General features: G+C 40.9%; 1 protein-coding gene across 2 annotated transcripts; it reads right to left on the minus strand.

Moving 5' to 3' along the window:
- Window positions 1-1,493: 1,493 nt before the first annotated feature.
- On the minus strand, window positions 1,494-14,160 carry LOC125886250 (ADP-ribosylation factor-binding protein GGA1-like). Of its 2 annotated transcripts, none has more exons than XM_049572291.1 (17): window positions 14,079-14,160; window positions 13,204-13,288; window positions 11,998-12,073; window positions 11,771-11,869; window positions 11,505-11,628; window positions 10,838-10,938; window positions 10,560-10,640; window positions 8,436-8,573; window positions 8,250-8,331; window positions 7,990-8,100; window positions 7,724-7,867; window positions 5,687-5,730; window positions 5,232-5,422; window positions 4,631-4,911; window positions 4,364-4,533; window positions 4,140-4,250; window positions 1,494-4,056 (listed from the first exon to the last, which is right to left on the minus strand). In XM_049572291.1, the coding sequence occupies exons 1-17, from the start codon at window positions 14,122-14,124 to the stop codon at window positions 3,946-3,948; spliced, it is 1,995 nt and encodes a 664-aa protein (XP_049428248.1). In that variant the 5' UTR covers window positions 14,125-14,160; the 3' UTR covers window positions 1,494-3,945. The 2 variants fall into 2 exon arrangements, with proteins under 2 accessions (XP_049428248.1, XP_049428247.1); XM_049572290.1 differs by having other exon boundaries at window positions 5,678-5,730.
- Between the last annotated feature and the right edge of the window lie 3 nt (window positions 14,161-14,163).

A 14,163-nucleotide genomic window follows, 5' to 3' on the forward strand; every position in this document is an offset into this window, starting at 1 on the left:
TCTCATTATTGCTTTCTTCCTTCCAGTGCTGTACAAGTTACGGATGTATCTGCATCTGTCAATAAATATAAGTAAATCTCTATGGAAGTGAAACAGCTGATTCAAAGTCATCCAAAACAACCTGTCAGACTGATTGATGGCACTGTGTTGATCTAACAAAGGAATTGTAACACTGCTGTAAATAACTGAGTCGATATTACTCAGTGGGAACTTCTTAATGGGAACTCTGGTGTTTTTCAACGTGGACCCTATTTTCCTGTGTTTTTGTGTCTCAGTGACTGATGGGAACAACAAATTTTTGAAACTAGTTCTGTGTTGACAGAGTGCTGCACATGCCCCCAGGGACGTCAGGCTTTGAAGCCAATTTTATGTAGCGATAAAAAGTGGAATTACATCATCCTGGTCTGTCACCTGATGCCATAAGGCAAAAAAGCCTTTTTCCATAGACTTGCATTGTGAAAGAGACGTCTGTGAATCAGAATTTTTCTGAGCGTCACAACCTCTGCAAAATGCCTCCTTGATCCATTTGGTCAGATAACATTTCTAAAGTCTAGAAGAGCCACATGACAAAATTTTGACTGAACCAGGAGTTAGCCACTTGGCTGCTGCAAGTCTCTAGTGCGCTTGTTCTATGGACCCCACAATGTGGAAGATCCAGTTACTTTAATACTGTAAAAATGTATCATTTTGCCTTTATGTGCCTCTGAGCAACTTAAATAGGAATAAAAGGCTCCCGCCTCCAATGTTGTATGCAGTTTTCTTTATACATCCATGATGCAGCAGTCAGCAGCAAAGTATAATGTTACCATGCTGGGCAGGTGCACCCTGACAATTTGCATCAATTAAAATTGCTGAATTTTGCCACTGACAGGCTCAGATTTTTAATATGAGTGTCTTACAACATTACAGAAAAGGACGGACAGAGAAACCTTTCGCTCATTCTGTTATGCTCTGTGTCCAAGGCTCGCGGTGGCAGTCTCATTCTTCACGAGGGAGAAAAAAAGTGGAAACTTTAGTGAGGGTTGGAGAGAAAAGTGCCAGTAATAGTTTGTTGAATTGGAGTGCAGAAAGTCTATCTTAGTGTTATCTAAAAGATAAATGTCAGGGCAGAATATTTAGCTGATTTTCAGAGCGAGACATCTTGTTAGTGAGACTAGGACACAAAACAGAGCAGAACAAGCAAAAGGTATGGAAATACATGTCATTTCTCTATAGCGTCTTTTCTGTGATGCTGTCAGACACTATCTGAGCCTGTCAGTGGCGAAACCACCTGTCCAGAGAGGTTACATTGTAGTCTGTTTCGCCACTGTCAGCTGCAGTACTCTCTCAGTACTGGACCAATTTCAAAAATTATTGTTCCCATGAATCACCCAGTCACAAAACTGTGGGAGTTCCCCTTAAACCCTCTGCATATTATAAACTGAATCTCCAGCTCTATCACTACTGTAGTTAGACACATTTGGAGTTTCACATGCACTTCAGAGTCTTATATCTCAGATGGAACCAGTCTGCCTCCAATCTCTTTTTATTTTAGTCTTCATGACCCTAAGTGCTCCAATCAACTCAACGGCCGTGGATATTGGGATGATTCTGTAACATCATTGATGTGTCATTTCTTTCACAAAGTCCGATAAGGACATGAACATATGGAAACAGAAACAAGGATCAAACTAGTCATTTGTATACATATATGTACAAAGCAAATGAAAATCAAATGTTTCATCTCAGGCACATGTGGTAGAATCAGACCGGATGTCAAGCAATGTCAACTCAGGACTTGACATGTCCCTCTTTGGGTCGATTAACAATAAGAAAGGCAGCAAATGAGAAAGGACAATGTGTTGTAATATGGAATGGTCGCATGTGCAAAATTAAAAGTGCATGAAAATTGGTGTTGTGTAAAATAACTCAAAATCCTGAGTGAAACATGACGTCAAAACAAAAGGGATGAAAACAAATAAAAGTGCAGAAATTAAAAGCTAAACTTCAGCATTTTAACAGGCAGCGATTCAGTGTCCTTCTTTTGTAGTCCTTTTTCACAGAGGACATTTTTTTTTTTTACATGTCGCAGTAGGAAAAGCACGGGCGTAACTAATGAACTCAATGATGGTTGACTTCCCAAACAGGTGTGCTTTTCCTGCTATGACAAATCCGCTGTAGAAAAGGCCCACTGTCACAGCTCAGACACACACTGCCCATGCATGACACAAATAATAAAACCAAGACGATAATTAAAAACGATGTACTAGTATATTCTGTATGCTCCCAGGACACACTGGTCTCTCCTGGTACTTTTCCAGTTATTACTGCATTTCAGATCAACTCCTCACACTCTGTCTCCACCACTTCAACAATCTCAAAGTGTTAACAGTTAAATTTAATTTAATTTCCCTATGCAACCCAAGAGGTCTGCTAATAAGATGAGCATGACACCATTAGATTATTAAATACACTGCTGCTGCTGCTGCTGCTCCTTGAACACTAACGTAGTGTCGTCATTTGATAGGAAATTCAATTCTGATAATTAAAGTTATTTATCAGGTGAGAATACCAACTATTCCACATCGTAGTTTGAATACATTGGGTGTTTTGGCTGTTGGTCATACTGTAAACGTCACTTTCAGCATGTAACTGTAAACTATAACTGAAGAGCGTTATTGATGGGCTAAAAGAAAATTATGATTGGCTGCAACCCCTCTCTGCTGCTGTCCAAAGTTAGGAATGCATCAGATAGTTTCAGTTTCTGTAAAAATAAAACAGAAGCTGTGACGTGTAATTCACATGACGTGGGACATCCGAGAGAAGTGTTACACAGCCAGTGCGTTAAAGGGACAGTTCACACCAAAATCAAAAGGTACATATTTTTACTCTTACCGGTCGTGCTATTAATCAGTGTGGATTGTTTTGGTGTGAGCTGCAGAGTGTTGAAGATATCGGCCCGTAGAGAGGTCTGCCTTCTCTCGCATATAATGGAACTAGATGACACTCAGCTTGTGGTGCGCAAAATGCTAAAAAAAAAAAAAAAGTACATCTGAAAAACAAAACAGCAATGTCCCTTTCCAGAAATCATGAGCAGCACAAGCAGAGCAGTTTCATGAAGGAACTATTTTCTGTTGATCAAACTACACCCACCAACCGTGTCAACGCGCAGAAGGAAGTGTGCATCTACTGCTAGCTCACCTAGCACCACTGGGCTAGCTAACATTAGAGCTCAGCTGAGGACGACGCCATTAGTATTTACATCTCGTGCTTTCTTCTGCAAGATGATACAGTTGGCAGGTGTAGTTCGGTAGAAAGAAAATAGTTCCTACATGAAACTGCTCACAACAAGGTCTGTGGATTATCTTGAGTATCTAGGTCATGATTTCTGGAAAGAGACATCGCTGTTGAGTTTTTCAAATGTATTTTTTGGACACTGAGCACCACAAGCTGAGTGCCATCTCGCTGCATTAACTTGGAGACAAAACAGACATCTCTACAGCTGATATATCCAACACTCAGCAACTCACACATCAGTAGTACCACAGGCAAGAGGAAAAATATATATTTTTGATTTTAGGGTGAGCTCTCCCTTTGATCAGAAAAATGCACACATTCAGTTTTTAAAAGGCTCAACTTGTTTCCCCAGAAGTCACTGCGTTGAATCAAAGTTTCTGACAGTTTGCTTTATAGTTTGCGCTGGAATGATTGCTGGAGGAGGGAAAAGTAGCTACGAAACACAGGAACGTGGAGATGATCGAATAAGGACAGAAAGGCTGCGAAGGAAGGCACAAGGTAGAAGCTGGTTCCCACAACTGGTCTCATGTCAGTTTGTTTTACCAAACCAGAGTCAGATACTACTGAAGTGTAGAGAGGCCATCTCGCCTCGAGCCAGCGATGAGGGACAACTTCAACCTAAATCTAAAGGAAGCAGCAGATCAGATGACGGGAGGTGGGACGTTCTCACTAAAGGTTCCCCCAGGTGTTTGGAGGCGGGAACTGGTCCACGTCGCCAGATTCATCGTGAGATTTGTCACCCAGGTTGAATGTCAGCTTGTACCGCAAACGTACTTTTTCCTGAAAGACAAGAGGAAAAAAAGTCAGTTGAGGCTGACTCGGACTTTTGACTGCCCCAGTTTTCATGCTGCGTGTCTCAGTACCTTGTGAGGGTTGGCCAGCAGCAGGATCTGTGTGATGGCAGCTGGAGGCAGGATGGGATTGAAGGCCGGGAGCTCGGTGCTAGATGGAGGCTGCAGCTTGACTTTCATCACCTTGGCAACATAGACACCCCCACACAGAAAACATGTTAAGAAGCAATACGCACAAAGATAACGCTCTTACACTGACGCTCTGATAGATTCGAAACCGAGGAGGGAGAACTTACCTTTGGTACAGCTGCCTGAAAGCGGATGTTGGTGACAGGAATGGGGGCCGAGGACAGCATGGAGATGATCACCACCAGCACGTCGGGTCGTGAAGGAGGACAGTCTCGGGCAAAGGTGAACAAAACCCGGAGACTGTGTTTGTCGAATACAGTCACTGGTAATAAGCTGCCTGAAATATATTTGCAGAAATGCAGAGAAACAAAATGTGATGAAGAGAAATGGAGAAAATTGCACCTGTGACTAGACTCGTTCTTGCTCATGCTTACTAGGTTTGATTGCTTCCAGAGGCACAGTAACGTCAGCGAGAGAGATGTTGTCGTAGGGCTCGGCGGCAGCTGAAGAGCTTTTCTCAGCAGCTGCCAGACTGAGATTGGAGAGGAGGAGAGCGTCAGGCTGCTCTGACTGGACAGGTAGGCTGGGCGTGGGCCCTGGAGCAGTCGCAGGACCGGAGGAGGTGGTGGTTGCATTGGGAGTGGGTCTTGAGTTGGTGCTAGACTTGGTCTGCAGATCTCGTAAGGTGACTCTGGAATGAGGTTGGAGCTTATCCCTGCGTGTAGAAGAATGGGAAACACAAGTTATACAGAAGAAAAAATATCAAATACATAACGCCCCATTACAAGTGATTTAACACAGCTGTGTGGCAGTTCTTCATCTTTTTAGTGCTGTCTTTGTTCAGTTAAATGTTAAATTTGATCAATTAAAGAATGTTGGAAATAATTTATAATTTTTTAATTCAACAAGCAATGTTATCAGTACACTAACAGCAGCAGAAAGCCAGGACTGAGTGCATTTTAAGATCAGTTTATCTAATTGCAAATAATATCATATCACTACATTAAACCCTAACCCTAAGTCTGCTGAGCTTACCATTTGACCTGCTGGCTCTCTGGAGGTAGAGACTGCTGTAACAATGTCTTCCCCAACAATTCCAGCTCGTCCATGGGTTTAGAGGGAGCAGTGGGGCCCCCTGCTGGAGGAGCCTGCGGTGTTTGGACCACAGCTGGTAGCAACACTGCGGCAGGGATCGATGCAGCAGATGGTTCTGTGCTATTAGAAGACTGAGAGAACAAACAGAGGGTTAAAGAGTGCCTGTCAGTAAGTGCATGAGGAGATGGAGATGATGTAAAATGGTTTTGAAAAATGAAATCAGTATTAAAACCACTCATATATAATGTGTATATAATGTATGTGATTCTGACATATTTTAAATTATTCTGATGGTTTTTGTTTGTAGAAGAGTCTGTTTGTTTTGTCAGACATTATTAAATTCTACATAAAATGGCTTTAATGTGAGCAGTGCAGTGTTATCTTACAGTCTGCACCTGGAAAGTGTTCTGAGAGTCGAAGTTTTCCGTTACATTCAGACCTGAGAAATCAAAGACAACAAAGGTTAATTCAGTTTTTGGTGGTTTTAACATTTTAAAGATTCAGATAAACTTAATTGTCACACACTGGAACATTTGTTTGGTTTAGTGCTCCAGACATAAAGACCCCATAAGATCCATAGTAAGAAACAACAGAACAACATATGTTCTAAAACCACAACATAATAAAACACATTTGATTGAGACTGAATAAACAATAAAGTAAAATAAAAACAGCCAATCTAAAATCAATAAAATAAATTGATATAAAAGTGCCACAGTGCAAGTGACCAGCTGAGAAACGTGGAATAAGCCGCCTTTATATAGGTTGATGGCCTAAGGAGTAAAAAGCTCTTCTATCTACTTGTTTTAAGTTTTTTTTGGTCGAAGATTTTTCCCCGAATCAAGGTTTCTGGAGGATGAGTTTGGAGTACAGGCTATTTCTTGGTCAGTACTTATGATTTTCCCCCATCTTGTTTGTCACTGCAATCTGACTTGGTCCTGTGTGCATGTCACCAAGCACACATGAGACCAAAAGTCAGAACACTCTGAAGAACCAATGTATAAAACATTTATAAAAGCCAACAGTTTATATTAAAATGGTTAACTCTGCATAAAAAGAACATTCTCTGCTGCAATTTCTTGGTTTTTAAAGTAGCATAGTCCCTGAAGTTACAGCTCAGTCCTGACACACCCTTTGCCCCTGTTTTGTGCGTTCATGTCTGGGGGTAAGGTGTTCAGATTGTTGTTTGAATAAGGGAAAAGTTTTAGTGCTACATGGCCCTCCAAACTGAGGTCTTTCAGAGGCAAACTCCAAACCAAGTGTTACACGAAATCACTGATAAGACAGCTGCAGGAGCAACAAAGAAAATTCAGTTCAAGTCAGTTTTATTTATGAAGCCCAGAATCACGAATCACAATTTGCCTCAGAGGGCTTTACTGCATGAGACATCCCTCTATCTTTGGACCCTCACAGCGGATAAGACAAAAAAAACAGTTCAATGTATTATGTTCCGTTTCTTTATAACGAGCATAAAAAAAAATCACTAGTAGTATGCTGATTTCTCAGGCGCTAACTAGCTCGCTAGCTAACATTACATTGTTATTGCTGATTTGTGCATGACAGTCCCACATTTTGAAATATTTCCAAGTTGCATTCTGCCTGAAATTTAACTTAATTCAAGCAGTGAAGTTGCTGCATTTGTTACTGCTCCTTGTTACTGCTCACATCAGTGCAGACTGGCAGGGTAGGAACGCAGGTTGCTAACGTTAGCCTACAGAGCGCTGCTAGTGGCCTGGTAATGAAGCAGTGTTCTTTTTTATCTCATGACTTGTTTGATCAGTTGGTAGTGTGAAACTTAAGTTATGAAAGATTTGTGCTTTACTACCACTATCGGATGAATGGCAAAAGTTATTGTGAGAACACCATTATTGCCACAGGTGCGTCTGTTTACATACATCGACAACTGCTGATGACGAATCACAGTATTAAAGAGTTGTCCCATTTCATAGGAGAAGATTTCAACCACAACCCCTTGTAACTCTGTTCCGAGGCACTTGAAAACAAGGGGTAGGGGTAAAATTAAGAAATGGAAGTTCAATGTCTGAGTGTAGACCATGTTGCCACGTGTGTAGGAGCCATCATGTGCTGGAAAATGTAATGCTGTTCAAAAACACTTTCAAACAAACCCTGAACACAATTTCAAATGAAAAACATCACTGCTGATATCAGTTTGTAACACATTTGGCTAAATCTAAAAAGGCTGTGAAAGTGTGTGGCTTTGTTGTGGTCTCGCCAGATGTTGCCTGCCTCTGAAGACGCCGTTTCAGCCAGATAGCCAGACAGCCAGCAGCAGGGCCACACACCGGCCAGTGGAAATCAGGTTAAACTGTGCTGTGCAGGCATTGCTGACACGTCCTCTTTGGCTTGTTAAAAAGTTAAGCTTAGTAATCTGCCTTTGTGTTTACAAGCCAGATGAGGTTTTGTGTGCTTACCCAGTGACATGAGCTCATCATCCAAGAGGCTGATGCCCACAGTCTGAGTCAGGCTCTGTAGGCTGGAGGGCTCTGGGTTGGATGGTGCTGAGTTGGCTGATGCGTTAAGTCCCATCAGGTCTACGAGTGCTGAGCTAGTGCCGTCTGATTTGGACAAAGAAAACCTTATCTGTGATCTTATCGTCTACAGAGATGATTGGATAATTTATTTTAACAACCAAGCAGTAAAAATAGTAAAGGATGCCAAATCACATGCATGCACCCACCTGGCTGTGAGGGCATGGTTGTGCCGTCCTTTGGAACATCCTCTCCCTTCACCAGGTGTCTGTACATGTTGATGACCTGTGTCAAGCTGTCATTGGCCTGTAAGATATCCGCTGTAAGCAGAGAAAGGCTCATGAGCAACACCAATGTGGTTTTCACATATTGTGCCTTTGTATGGGGGAAAAAATGTGACTTCATAAAAACCTTATTCTGCCTGAGATAATATGACATAGTGTCAAAGTCATGAGTTCAGCAGCCTTACCTAAAGCTTCATCACTGTCCTCTGTATCACTTGCTAATCGGAACAACGTAGGCCTCATTTTTTCACAGCGCTGGTAAAGATCCTGCGAACAGACATGTTATAAACTCTAAAACCTGCAATGGGTAACGCGAGCAGAATTACGAGACTGTAGCTGCAGCTAGTTTTAATGTGCTGAGCTGTGCTAACCTTAATGAGCTCCTGGTTGCTCTGGGAGCAGCTGTCCCTGCTGTAGCCCTCCAGCAGCTGGCTCAGCAGGCTCACACTCTCTTTCACCTCCTGGATGGCGTTTAATCGCTTTGATACTTTCTCCACACGCTTTTGGTCCTGTAAAGAGAGCGAAAGGATCTCACAGTGACTAAATTTGTTCTTCAGGGTGATTAAGATAAAAGGAAATAATGCCTTATGGTGATACAGACTACATTACTGTTTAAGATTATTTCTTATCACAATAAAAATCTAAATATGTGAATGTTAAAAATAGATTTTACATTTTAAAATTTCACGAGCCATGGAAATGTTTTGAGGAGTTAAATTGAGACAACAGGCCCCTGGGCACAGATACACAACAAGTCCCACTACCTCTCCTACATAGCAGCAAGAAACACAGACTTTGTGGTGGTTTTGTGTCTTGTCTTGTGTCTCTGAGATCATTTTGTGCCTATTATGGTCGTTTTATTTTTCGTTGTAGTCATTTTGTGTCTCCTTGTCTTTGTTTGACCCCTTTTTGTCGTAATTTTGTGTCTTTTTGCAGTTCCTTTGCATCTTTTTGTGATCATTTTAAGGCTCTTTCTGGTTGATACATGTTAATTGGAGAGACATCTGAGATATCTCAGACACCCCTGGGCTTGTAGACTGATGACAAGCATTTTATTTTAAACAATTAAATCTGTTCATACCCATTTTGCTAAATATGACTTTCAAATCCTAATCATTAATCTTCATGACTTTGGGAACAACCTGTTCAGTTTTTAATGTTTTTATATTAATTATTTTGAAAAGAATTTAACGAAAGGTGTTGAACATCGGAGGAACCGATTAGTTTCAAGATGATTATCTTTAATAATGTCTAACTGAATCTAAAAGCTGATGTTCAATAGATCAAAACATTGATCATTCCTTGGATATCACTGATAATAATTATACACATATAAGTGTAATGCTATCAAAGAGTAGTGTACATGATGAACACCTGCTCACTTACTGCATGCAACAAATGTTTGATCAAGACAAAGTTTTAATCCTACTTGGATCTCTGTCAGATCAAAATGTCTAAAAAGCTGAAACCACACCTGTATTTATAAATAATGCACACCAAAAGGCTGACAAGCTTTATGATGGCAGGTGTAGTTAACCATCTAAACCACTCAAAGTGGTGAGGCAATTTAAAAAAAAAAAAGAACAGTTCAATAAAATACATAGAAAAAAGTGCATGGGGAGAAACAGTAATACAATTGGGTCTAAAACACCCTTTTTAAAAAATTAGTTAGGTCAAATCCAAATAAGGAAGAAACACATCTGTCATATTAATAGACAGATTTTCATTTTTGCAAATATGTGTGTCAGGGTCTAGATAAATACACATATCTATAAACATACAAGGAGGACCACCATTTTTTATTTTAGAGAAAATGTTTGATCCCATTCTCGATTCAGACCTCAAACTGTAAGAGAGCAAAGACCCTAAAGTGTAAAAACTTTCTCTTTAGAGCAAGAGAACATTTAAATCTCCTCCTCGTCTCAGACATCTAACATGCTTGATGCCACTGTATCTAAGAGAGGCCACTGAATGATTAGCCACTCTGATCCTGGGTCCGGTGTTCTGCTAGCCTCATTTTTGGTGCTCTTTGTGTTTTTCCTATGTAAACCACATGGGCATTTGATAGGAAAATTACATTTCTTGTTGAACAAGGTATAGTGCCTCTTATTTTCATATTTTTTCTGTTATCTGGTTAAATTTGAAACATTTTGACCTGATGAAGATCCAAGCAGGGTGGAAACATCTTGATTTAACTTTTGTGGCATGGGGTAAGTTTGTAGACGTTGCTTCTTGCCTTCATAATAACTGGATTTCCACATATTGCCAATGTTGGAAGAAAGCGGGTGCATAACCTGCTCTATAACCCCTCTGAAAATAATATTCAAAAATATCTTAAAAGGCCTTGAGACTACTTTTCAAGTGCATTAATGTCAGCACGTTACATAATCAGGTGTGTCATTTGTACAAATGGTGGAAAAACAGACACATATGCATGTAACTAAAACCACAAACTGTGCAGCACACACATTCAGTAAACAAAACCGATGACTCACCTCCTGGACCATTTCCTTAATGAGCTTGTTTGCAGCCCTTAGATCTTCTGGGTGAGTGCTGTTCAATAGGCGAGACAGCATCTACAAAAACAGGATAGGACAGAAGAGGGAGAGGAAAGAAAAGAGGAAGAGAACTCTGTAAACTGCTGGTGCTTTGATGACTTTCCCAGGAGTGTCACTTCAAACAGGATTTGATGGGCACAGAACATTTTTAGAAACAGTCTTTCCTTTTGAGCACCTATTCAAAGTGACTGGTGCCTCGTCATCATCGCTCATACCTTGGATTTCTCCTCATCCTCAAAGATGACATTTTTGGCTCTGGGTGGAGGGGGTGGGAGGGGCTTGTCATCAGGAAGCACAGGATCCAGCTTGACAATGCCTGGATGAGGACAAGGACACCACATGTCAACAACTCAGTGAGGTCATCTAGGTCTCCTCTGACTCAGAGTACTGTCCATGACATACAGTGTGTGATAATGCTGCTATAACACTGTTTCTGACACCTCTTTTAGATAAATACAATCACATAATGATAAGACAGTTGTATTCTGTCCAAACATGCTACTGATATTGTGTTGATTATACTGCAGTAACTTAAGACTGCTTTTTCAGTTCACACTAGATTCAACTAAGCAGCATGACTAAGGACTTCAGTCTCATGCTTGTGGCTCATCACCATAAAAAGGGGAACTGATACTGACTTGTACAAAACACTATTTGCAAATACAGGGAAAATACTGGGAACCAAACAGAGCACTATCACGTCATCAGCAAAATATGGGAACTTTAAAACACATCAATGAACCACTACATGTTAAATGTGTGGAGTAACACGTCGTGCATGTAAACCATGAAGAGAATGAGAAACCTCAAGCTAAAGCAACCTGTCAAGCTTGTCCTTTATCTTGAAGGTTTGTCATGCTCTCAAACTTCTAGAGCACTCACCCTGCTTTTTCAGCATCTGATAGGCATCTGCTATTTTGGTCTCGTCAGGCAGCCTCACTGTCCAGCTGTACATTATTTCTAACACCTTCTTCTTCACTGCCTCTGGAGCCCGGGCACCCAAGTACTGCAGAGAAGAGGAGATTCAAGCAGTTGTTAAAGAAAAATGTGTTTATGCTGTTCTTTAACTATTCCCACAAAGTTTCTATAGGTGGTTAAAAGCCACTTTCACTTCTCAACAACTAACTATCATAGACAGGGATCATTACCTTGGGTGACACCACTTTGATGAGCTCATTGAGAAAGCGAAACTTTCCAACTTCACTGTGAAATCGCTTTCCACAGTTCTTCATGCATGTCTCCAGAACCTGTGAATAATTTAAGGTTTGTTTAACCTTTGCTCAAACAATCCTTCACAAAAAAGCATTCATTCTAAAAATAACAACAAGTGTCTCCTAATGGGGCGTTCTGCACACGTTTACACTTGTTAGCTTACCGTAAGCGCTTGCATAGCCTCCCACTCCTGAGGAGACTGGATCTTGTGGGCCAGAAGTCTGGTTGCAAGCTGGGGACTGATAAATTTAAACAAATTAACCTTCACTTCACTCACAGACAAAAATGAGTCAAGAATAATACAAGACATCAATTCGAAATGTGCCACAGAAACACTTTGTAAAAACGTGCACAAATTATTTGCCAACACGTGAAGCTAAACATCTCTGAAGTGAAAAGAAAGCAGGAGAATGGTCAGAGATATTTAATGTTGTGTGATAAAATATTACATAGGATATATAAGGTATGATAGGATGCGAGGTAAAAGTTTTGAAACTGGATTAAAACAAATTGTTAGAGTTTAGAGAAACTGGCATAGCGTTGATTTGATTGTGCATTTTGTATATGGTGATTAAAGGTCCAGTGTGTAGCTTTTTGGGATATACTGGCAGACATGGAATACAATACAGGTGTTTTCTTTAGTGTATCATCATCTGAAAATAAGTATGATTGTGTTTTCATTATGTTAGAATGAGCCGTTTATATCTACATAGGGAATGGGATCTCGTCTATGGCATTTGCCATGTTGCACCGCCATGTTTCTACAGTAGCAGACAAACCAAACACTGGTTCTAGAGAGGGCCATTTATGTTTTTGCGTTGGCCATTGTAGTTTGCAGCCCCTTCATGACTGAGCAACATAGGAAAAACAGCAATGTCACAAATGTGAAACTGCTTTATTCTGTGTTTTTACCAGTTTAAATCACTGGGTCCATTTGCTTTGGAGAGGATGAGACCTCTGTGGATAATTCGGTGTACAGTAAAAACCTCCTAAATGTCTGGATCAGAAATAAGGTGAGCACACATTAGCAGGTGCCGGGATAGCGATCCGTCTAAAAAATGCCAAACAACATGGGACAAACACTGAATTGTGATGTGAAACTACTTAATTTGGCATCTTTACTTGTTTTAACCACCTGGTCTGTTTGTTTTGGAGAGAAGGAGACCACTATGGATAATTCTGCCTCCAGTAAAAACCTCCTGAATGATGAACACTAAATGAATTTTAACCTGGAGAAGTTTCAGCTGGTTGCAATCTGCAATCCTCACCGCTAGACGCCACTGAATCTCCGTAAATCTTCCACGCTGGACCTTTAAGAGAACAACTATTTTGAAATGGTGAGATATCGTCATCATAATCATCATCTCACCCGTCTGGTTCATCGTTGAGCTGATCACAAAACCCCTTGATACTGTCCCAGTCGGTCTCCTTATTCAAAGGGTTGGTGGCCTTGTCTGTGTAAAAGGAAACACATTAGACTAAATTCTGCATCTCAAATTGCTGCATATGACTTGTCTTCTATATTACATTTAGCAAAAATTATAACAAATCATGAGTCTCCTGACATTCTTTATGTCAGATTGCTCTGGATAGATGTGTCAAGTCTGTCAGACCTCTTGCAGGTAGTGACTTCACACTGGGGTTTAACAGCAGCAGCAAAGTTTAGAGTAAATCCCACTGAACGCCTGTGCTCCCTGTCAGCAGCTGTAGCCTCTGGTTGTTTGCTTTACACAATCTATCGCCTCTCTTGTTTGGAGCTGTTGAGGTTGCTGGTGCTCCTGTGTCTAAGACCATGGCATTAGTACTGTGTCGTTATAGTTCCTGGTTCTGGGTTCGTTCAGCTGGCTTGTCTTGGTCCGTGAGGAAACGATCAGCAGCTAACTAGCTAGTAGGTTCTGTTAGCATTCAGCTGGACATTAGTATGATTTTTTTTACTTAAATGTCATGTTTGTGTAGCACCGCCACCCTCAAACTGTCAACAGTAACCACAATGTGAGCTCAAAATACGAGCACATCACAGCAAAGGAGACATTTAATCTGAGTTTGTTCCTCATCGACAACTGACACTTCTTGATTTGATGACATTCGCTCTCTTGACTCTTAAACATATCTTCCCTGGGGAGAGTAATATGTCCGACAGCGGCAAATTTAAACTGATAATACATATCCGTGTCCCCTAACAGCGCATCGGCTAATGCTTCACGTTCAAAAGTTAATCAGATAGTGTACAGTATAATGACTTACTGATGCGAGACTGCAGGCTAGCCTCATCCGGAGGCGCCGCCGCCATCTTTCGGGAATTCTAAACAAGTGGCCACTATCGCGTGAT

The sequence above is a fragment of the Epinephelus fuscoguttatus genome, linkage group LG3, assembly GCF_011397635.1.
Source record: "Epinephelus fuscoguttatus linkage group LG3, E.fuscoguttatus.final_Chr_v1".
NCBI classification, from domain to species: Eukaryota; Metazoa; Chordata; class Actinopteri; order Perciformes; family Serranidae; genus Epinephelus; species Epinephelus fuscoguttatus.